Raw genomic sequence first — 9,714 nt, forward strand, 5'->3', positions numbered from 1 at the left:
GGGGGGAGATTTAGATTAGAGGGGGAAAAAAACCTGCAGAGCTTGTTTAAACAGCTGGAAAATCAACATCTGTCTGGATTAATTGACGGTACAAGGAAAAGCAACACAACCCGTCTCGTTATTTGTTTGAGTTTGCGCTCTTTAAGACGTTCTCTCTCCCTGCAAAGCCGTGATATTTGCATTTTTCAAGCAAAGGGAGTTGCGTAATAAGCGTTGATATCTGGAAGACGTTGTGAAGTTATAGGCAACACTCGTTCCTCATCTTCCCTAGAAAGAAATGAACGGAATGAATCGGTTCCACCCCGACTCTGTGACAACACACACACACACACACACACACACACTGTATCATGTACAGCGTAGAGTGAACTGGAGATATTTAGTTGTTTCCACCGCACCAGTACTGAACCTGTACTGTCTGTACTGTTAGACTGCAAGATCAGCACCTCCGAACCTGCTGTTGGAAGAGCTGAAAGTGCTTCGTGTTCCTGTTTATGTCGTAGAGAACTTGTTGGAAGCAACTTTGGCAGCATCCAATGAAACCAGGCTTTATGAGATACTGTATGTTTGGAAACTAACTGCAGAAAACACAGATGATCTATAAGCTGAAGACATGTCAGTCCAAGTCGAGTCTATTGAGTGTTAATGAAACAACTTCCTGGTTGTACATGTGTAATCCATCACTGGTTTTCACAGCTAAATTTCCGTCTGCAACTCATTTTTTTTTTCCTTTTAGAGTTTTGGATGATTATATCTATTTTAAGGATGTAACCCACATATTTTTCCAAAAAACAACTTATGCTAATATGCATGTGTAAACTACAAATTTCTATGTTTGTACCTTCTACCCATCGTTCCTGTGGTGCAGACGGATTCTAATATTCAGTGTCCAAATGTAAGTTGCATGTAGGTCACATGCCCAGGGATGTGATTTTTGTACCTCACACCCTTGTGGTCCAGATACAAACTAGAGGAAACATGTGACTCCATGCAGATTTTTTTTCTGCTCACTGATTAGAAAACATCAGATCTGTGTCATAGCAGCTGCAGTTTTTACCTCTGTAAGAAAAGTTCTGTTAGAGGTAAAATATTATTATTATTTATAGCGCTGCACACTGCTGCATGTGCTGGTGAGATGTGAGAAGAATTATAACAATATCTTCAATCTGATAACGTTAGAGCTTCAACGACTAATAGATCAGCAGAAAATTAATCGTCAACTATTTTGATAATTGGTTGAATCACTGAACCATTTTTTTTTTTTTAAGCAAAAATTGCCAAAAATCCCCAACTTCCAACTTCTCAAATGTGTTTTTTTTTAATCTTCTGTGATATAAAACTGAATATTTTTGTGTTGTGGACTGTCGGTGAAGACGTCATCTCGGTCTTAATGAAACAATAATCAGCATTTTTCACCATTTTCTGACATTATATAGATAAAACTGCTAATCTATCACGATAATATCCAGAAATTATCTGTTGCAAACCTAATTAACATCCAGGATCAGCCCAGTTAGTAGCTTTAATAAGCTGAATTTGCTTTAATATACTCAATGTTAATTTTTCTGTAATGCTGAGGTTTGTATGTTAGGATGAGAGGGGTCACATGACTAGATCTGAAATAAGTAATCTGTTGACCAAAAATAAATGGAATATATTGATAATTAAGTAATTTTTCAAGCAAAAACACAAAATATTCTCTTGTTCCAGCTTCTCAAATATGATCCGGTGTTTTTCCATGTGGGTTTTGTTTATTTATGTGGAAGTAAATTGAAATTGTAACGTTTTTCACAACATTTCTATAGATGCAGTGATTTAATTGAGAAGTTAATCTGCAGATAAATTGATCATGAGAATAATCGTTGGCTGCAGCTCCTACATGTGATTCTGTTTCAGCTTCCTTTACCTGCAAGTTTTTTTTTTTCTGTCTTTGTTGTGCAGGAAACTATTTTCAGTTGTATTCTCTGTCGTTGCTTAATATATCCGTATAACACACTGAACTGAAACCCTTGAAATGCTTTCAGGATGTTTCGGGGCTGACGTGATGTCACTGGTATTCGCCTTTAAGGCAGAGAGGTGAGAAGTGTCAATGGATTGATATCCTTGTGGAACCAGTTGCTTGTCCCACAGTCTGACCTGTTCTCAACGTATATATATTCAGAGACGTCCGACTACCCGACGAGGCTCGGCGGCGTCACTACGGCAGGTTGTTTTTGTAGATTTATGCTGCGTTTACTCCACCTGACGTTAGAATCACACCGCAGTCCAGCTGAAATATGAAACTACAGATTAGATGAGACGCCGCTGCGTTCAAGTACAAGTAAATAAACCCAGTAGAGGTTAGAATCAGATTTCTTAAAGCCCTGAGGGAGGTAAGACAGGAAAACCTTTACTCCAGTTAATTCAAACTCATGTGTTTTAAATGCGGTCGGCGCTCTTTTAGACCACATGGTGTAAATGTCTCGTAAATGTCCGTCTCCACAAACCCTAAGTTCACCTTGAATCTGCTTCTGTGCTAATAATCCCCCACTGTGGCTGCCCCCAGAGAACAACCAACAGATAGTTTTCATTTTTCAGTCAGTGCAAATAATTGAAAATATCCCGTTTTTTAATGTTAAATCTCAAGCTGAACCTTGTGAAGCGAAATCCTCTTCATCTATTGGTCGGTTAAACAACAGATTTGTCCTTTTTAACACCGGTTTAAGCCCCCTCGATGACAGCGGCGTTGTAAGCAGGGAGAGTGGAAGGTCGGTCAAACAAGTCGTCGCCGCTGCCTTAATGTCCTTTAGCAAGGCACCGACAGCAGAAGACTGTTGCTTCCAGAAGTAATTGTGTGTAACTGGAATGTGAAGAAGGTTGTTGCTGGGAAATATTTGGCTCAGTAAAACATTCTCCTAATATGGTTTAGAAAGGATAAAGTTGTAATCTGCATTTTCAAGGATACATATGCATAATTCTGTTTTTTTGGGGGGGATTTCAGTGCTTCATACTGGTGGGTATTTATTTTATGTGTGATGTGAAGAAGTACGGCTGAATCATCGGAGGGTAAAATAAGGTTTTATTTGTTTTGGGTGCGTTTCCTGAAGTAATATGAATGATGTTGTTTTGTGTTTTAACAGATGCAGTGAAGGGATAGAAGATGAAAATACACAAGAAGGACAAGCAGCAGGTTTGTATTGTATTCACACACACACACACACACATATTCACATGCACACAAGGAAAAGTAGGTCATTTAAAAACCTCTGTACACACAGGAGACCAAACACAACATGATTTTTAAGCTTCAATGAGACATATTCACAAGGCTTTTTATTCTCTAACGCAGCTTAACATCAGATCCTGTTGTTGTACGTTTACACACACGAGTGGAGGCTCGTGATCTACATCGATATGACGAACGCTGTCGACTGTTTTATGATGGCAACAGAGCACTTGAGTGAAGGTCTCGGTGTGCTTCAAACTAAACGGTTTGTAAAGACATGTCTGTACACGTCTGAAGTCTTTATATACCTGCTCTGAAAGACCAGAGGCAGGTGAGACGCGCCGACAGTCCCTACTCAAAGGTATTCGTGGCGTTCAGCTCGGCCGTACACGTGAGAGAGTAGCAGAGGAAGTTGTCCTCTTCTGTGATTCTGAATTGATTCACAGATGGCAAAAAAAAAAAAGTGAATAATTGTATATTGATGGAAGGAAAAAGGCGGAACTCACCTGCCAGGAGTTATCATGTAGTTCATCTTCAAAAAAAAAGGCAAACGTTTAGCTGCATTTTTGATTTATTACGTTTACAAGAAGTATTTTGTTAATACTTTATAACCAATCACCCAGAGTCTAATGTTGGAGTCTTTAATCAGTCCTGATTTGCTCCTTTCATGTACTACATTTACTTTTAACTGCATGAATTCTCAGTGTAAAATTCATGCACGGTGTAATACCCTCAAAAATTCACACAAAAAACCCATCTTGTCCTTTTTTAGTAAGGATTACCTTTAATATCTGCCGACACAGAATCTGATCTGATATTTACATGTTCATAGCAGCAGAAGATTTACAGTGTTGATTTAATATGTATCTAGCACATATTAAATTATTGATCTGATATGAAAGGAAGTTGAACTGGAGACTTGTCAAATTGAAGCGACGCGATCCCGTTTAGAGTTGTGGGAACTACAAAAACACTCGCTATCGTTACAGAGTGGAGGATCATCCTTCATAAATGATCTTTGTCTGATTACAGACATACAAAAACTGACAACAGTTAAGTTCAATTTTAACATTAATTTGCGACAGCTGATCATTTTAACTGTAGAAAGTGATTTTTCCAGTGAGGAAGAGAGAGTCAGAATCAGACTTTAATCCATATATTTTACCAACCACTCACCCCGCTGTGCTCATTTTTCACTCTCTTTTCCACGTTTCATATACGAGGGGAAAAGCTGCACCGTAAGCTGTGGTAAAGTAGAGCAGCAGGCTGAAGAGTAACGAAAGGCTCGGCTGTGACATCATCGTCGTCTTTAGGATGGACTCGGGACGTCCGTAGCTCGTAGGGTCAGCGTGTCTCTCGACCGACAGAGAGGGTGCAACCCTGAAAAGCCTCCGTTAACATTTTCCAGGTCTTTACTCGTCGTATAATTTCTCTCTCTGTCGGAGATATTTTAATATTCCTCGGTTTGCGCCGGGATGATGTCTCACTGTTTTGTAATATTTATGAGTCAAGCTGAGCGGAGTGATGACTCAGAGTTTCTGTTAGTGCGAGGTGACACAGCAGTCTCTCAGCTGAGGCACGAGGCCTCCGTACTGCAGTGACACAGTGTTAGCACTGTCACAACAGCAAAACATGGTCGTGCCCCCTCATTATCATCATCTTATATATTTATAGTTCACATATGTGGCGCAGTGATCCGGTCGGTTAATATAGAATAACAGATAAATGACAGATTGTAGGTTTTAATGTCTTGTAGAGATGAAAACAAACAAAACAAACGGATCTATCTTCTTCTTCTTGTGTTTTTTTTTTTTGTTTAATTGTGGACAGACAGTAAAAAAACAAGTAGATAGATCCACGAGTGCCGGTGTTGTTTTTTTTTATTTGTTTCAGAAACCTTTTCTCGTACGTTTCTTTAGCAGACAAGAACAAAAAAACCCACAAAGAACATCCAGGACATGTTTTTCTAATGCACAACATCTCTCTCTCCTTAACAAACGGCACATTTGTACAAATGGAGCACATGATTTTTTATTTATTGCTGTGGTGCATGACTTCAAAGACGTTGCACACTTGTGACATTTTGTGAGATTTCTTTTACAATCTCAGCAGTTTTTTTTTTTTTTTTTTTATGAAGGTGAAAGCTCAGTGTTGTAGCACGATGAAGAGGATTCCTGCTCCGACCGCAGTTACAGATAGAAAGTCGACAGATCGTCATAAATTTTAAAGTCCGGCCGCGGTGAAGTTTCATGAGGAACACGCTGGATCTCTAAAAGCTGTAATGTGTAATTTGATTTTGAAGCTCTCTTCTTAATGACTTTATATTGTCAAAATGATTAAACACACAAACATTAATATAAACTAAACATTGTGATTACAGTGGAAAAAAATAGACAAAAAGAAAACCACCGATGCTGCTTATGATGTCCTTCATTTTCAAGACAAACAAATAGTTGAAAACTCTTTTTTCATGATTGTGAGTTTGTGCAGACTGTGTAAATACTCCTTCAGCCTTTTAAAACACATTTTTTCATGATTGTCCTTGTTAAAAGTGTTTTTAAGCTCATCAGATCCAGTTAGTTTAGCCAGCGTTTCCCACAGGACTCTGTGAGACTGTGGTGGGTGGACCTCGGACCCTCTATGCTGGTCTGGGGGGGGGGGGGGGGGGGGGGCGTTCTCCTCCCCCGGAAGAAAGTTTTTGTACATTTTAAAGTTAAAAGCATCAATCTGATGCACTTTGAGAGGCTAGATCTATGAAGAACTTTGTGCTCTTGTAAACAGTTTAATCATAAACACATTGGTTGTATAGATGAATGGTGATGACGCAGCAAATATAACAGCAGAAAACAGCAGGTCAAAAAATTAAAGCTGCAATGATTAATCGATTAGTTGATTGACAGAAAATCAGTCAGAAACTATTTTCCTAAACAAATAATATTTTTTTAAGGGAAAAATGTATTTGTTGCAGCTTCTCAAATATAAGGATTTTAAACTTTTTTGTGTCAAACATGATAATAAACTGAATATATTTGTATTTAATGTTTTGTGCTCAGAGATATCAGTTGTTTTAATTGCAATTACTGAGACTTCCAGGGTGTCACTGAACATGCTGTCAGCTCAGAGGCTGCGCAGCCTGTCAGTCACTCTGGAAACCCGGGCTGAGGCCAATGTGAGCGGCCAAGGAACCGACCACAGCGGGCTGCACCGCCGTCTGGTTCAAAATGAGTCCAGCCGACTTCGCTTCACTCTGCACCGGAGCACAGAAACAGAAAAGAGCCGTTTGTTTCCTAGTTTTGCTCTTCGATAACATTAAGATAAGACTTTAACATTTATAGTTGGTCATGCTGTCGTCTTGCATTGCAAACCGATGCTTGAAAACAGATAATATTTAACTGTTTTGTAGTCTTTTTTTTACCAGGTTAAAATAGGCTTTCTCTCAGTAATTACTCTCCTTATCGGTGAAATATGACGTACTGAAGTTGCAGCTTTGTGTTAACTTGGAGCCGTGATGGTTAGCTTAGCATGCCTATAGGTAGTAGCGGCTGCTAGTAGCTAAAGCTACCCGTATGAACAGCTGAGTGAAAACACTCCTCAGTCATTTCACATAAACAACTCACCTGCAGACAAACCTGACAACAAAGTCCCCAGCACCACGAGCTTCAACATCGCTGAAGCAACAGCGCAAAACACGACGTTAGAGATATTTTATGTTATTATGAAAAGAGTAAAAATAGCGGAGGCTAGCTGGCTGTGCTTCCCTCCGGCCATGCTGCTGCTAACGCTCCGCTAGCCTCTCAGCTAACGTTAGCCCCGGCTCTCCATGTGGATCCAACCGGAGCACCGAGCCCCCGGTTTGTTATTCAAGTTAAAGTGGGAAGAAGCAGCGGGTCTGACGGGCAGCTGAGTGAAGTGCAGCCTGCGGAGGAAACACCGGGACCGTCAGGGAGAAACAGTCTCTCGAAGAGCTGCTAAGTTCGGCTGCACAGATAGGAAACACCTTGGCTGACAGGATGTTGTTGGCAAAAAAATCCAATATGGTGCATCCCTATTTCAGTTCTTTATGAAACCGTGTCGGGCTGCAGGTATTTACTGGGAAACACTAGCAGATACATTTAAGGTTTCTGTTTTAGGTGTTGAAATGTTGTCGGTGGCTGCATTTTTAATGAGTGTTGATTTGATTTGCAGAGACTTGAGAAGGTTGAACTGCTTAATCAGTGACTCTTCAGGTGAAATTAGTCTTCGTGATCTCGTACTTCACTATCATACTGGTTGTATTGATCATTTTCCCTCAGTCACATGAGCTTTATTATCCCAGAAGGGGAAAGTTCGGTTGCAGCGCAGCCACAGTTTAAACGATTATAAGCCTACAGCACCACATCAAAACATGGTGTTTAAGATGGAGTTATAAAAGAGCATGTCAGGGCAGAAAGAACCCGCTGGCTTGCATCCTTAAATAATCCGGCCTGTATTTTTTTTTTGGAGCGTGGAGAAGGTTTTAACAGTTTGCATCGGCGGGGAGGTGATGATGCAGATGATGGAGTGTCTGGTATCTCATCTACATTTTCAAGTGGCCATCAAGTTATCTGGTTATCTGCCCGCCGCATCTTAAAACAACAGAGCGATAACGTCATCGTATGTCTGGTAGGAGTTTTGGAGGAGGCCGGTACCACCATGATGGAAGAATGACAACAAAAGGAGGAGATAGAGATGTTGTACTCCGTGGCGACAGGTTGCTATAGAGGTGATAGAGGAAACATTTTATTGAATAGCGATCCGACAGGTGATCACAGGGAGGAACTACTCTGTACAAATAACAGACATTAGTTACTTCCTTGTCTCCTTTGAGGTGACTATTTGTCACTTTTCTCTGAAGTCTGTGTGACCGTTTTTTTGCTCTGTGATTGACATAATTGACAGAGTGGTTAGGTATATTGTGCTGGATTTGCGGTGCTGCATTCAGGAAACATGTGTTGTGTAGATGAATATTGTCTATGCAGTATGATATGCTTGATCTGAAAGAAGCTTTTTGTACTTTTTTTTTTTCCCCCCTTTTCAGTGCTTGAAAATGTCAGGGGAAAATCCCTCTGTGTGTGTGTGTGTGTGTGTGTGTGTGTGTGTGTGTGTGGAAGCTTAAGAGGTTCAGGCTCCTCCTTTTGACAAAAGGGAACGATTTCCTCTTACATGAAATCTAGTTTTTTGTGGCGGGTGATTATAGAAGGCTTATATACAAGGAAAAATCGGACTTACAGGTGCTTAGAATTATCAACTATTTTATTTTCAATTAATTGCGGGGCTGAAATTGTTATTTTCAATGATTATTTATATGATGAATCAATCGTTTGGTCTATAAAATGTTAGAAAATAGTGAAGAATTCCTGAAAAGTCAAGGTGGTGTCTAATAATACGATACAACATGATTGTCAGCTTACAATCAAATTTATTTTGCGTCCTTCTGCAGTTCTGTTTAAGAAGTTGACACACATCTCGGTTAAGCAACAGCAAAGACTGAAAGAAGTTGATATTCTCCGTTTTTTAAAATACGAGAGGAAGAAGAGGATGAGAGAGAGAGAGAGAGAGAAGAGATGCTGTTTGCAAGTCTTCAAAAATGCTTGTTTGTCCCAAAATTCAGTTTACAATGATATAAAAAAAGAGAATCTGCAAAACCTCACGTTTTAAAAGCTGGAACTGACACATTTATGGCGTTTTTTTTTCCTTGATAAACGACTATTGTCAAAATCGTTGACGGTCATTTTTCTGTCAATGGACTAATCAAGTAATTGATTCATTGTTTCGGCGCTAATTAATCTAAAAGCTCTAACGACCTGTATGAGTAACGGCAGCGTTCCCACCAGCGTACTGTGATGAACACACACAAAGGGAACTGTTCTCTACACTGAGATAGCAGTTTTTTTTTTTGTTTTTTTTTTTTTCCTTCCCCCCTTGAATATTTTTTTTTTTTTTTTTTTTTCCCACCACAATCTATGAATCAGCAAACGCTGTGTGAAACTGGGATTTCTACACTTCAAGGTAAAGCAGACACAAAGACTGGATTCTTTTGTCTGTCTGAGGCCCAGATTCAGTCACTTTGATCATCTTTGCTCTACTCACCCAAACAGCTGAAACGCTCTTTCTCTCCCCTCCTCCTCCTCCTCCTCCTCTTTTCCTTCCATCTTTTTTTTTTTTTTTTTTTTTTTTTCCAATAGGGAACAACAGGAATGTAGAACTCCTCTGAGCTGGAATTCCTTTTTCTCAGGCCATTCGGTGGAGCCCATACATCTCTTGTTTTCCAGTTTAATCTGGGATTTTTTCATATGGCTTTTTGCTAGATGGAGAGATAAAAGGGATTTGTTCAACTTCGAGTTTTATTATTTGTCCCAAGTGGGCAACATGTGCTGCAGCGAGCATAAAAATACATAGAAAAACGTACAATATGCATCAGAAGCATAGACGTGCATGCACCGTATCCCCCCCCCCCCCCTAAGACATCAGCATTACATGCAAATCATCTC

At 39.8% G+C, this 9,714-nt stretch overlaps 1 protein-coding gene across 6 annotated transcripts in view; it reads left to right on the forward strand.

Annotated features, from left to right (window-relative positions):
- The window catches only part of chd6 (chromodomain helicase DNA binding protein 6), a 107,331-nt gene that overhangs the window by 17,200 nt on the left and 80,417 nt on the right, over window positions 1–9,714 (forward strand). For all 6 annotated transcript variants that reach the window (XM_044348036.1, XM_044348037.1, XM_044348034.1 and 3 more), the window contains exon 2: window positions 3,120–3,169. In XM_044348036.1, coding sequence (XP_044203971.1) covers window positions 3,140–3,169 — 30 coding nt within the window. In that variant the 5' untranslated portion in view covers window positions 3,120–3,139. The remainder of the gene's footprint in view (window positions 1–3,119; window positions 3,170–9,714) is intronic.

This window comes from Thunnus albacares, chromosome 4 (assembly GCF_914725855.1).
Source record: "Thunnus albacares chromosome 4, fThuAlb1.1, whole genome shotgun sequence".
Lineage (NCBI taxonomy): Eukaryota > Metazoa > Chordata > Actinopteri > Scombriformes > Scombridae > Thunnus > Thunnus albacares.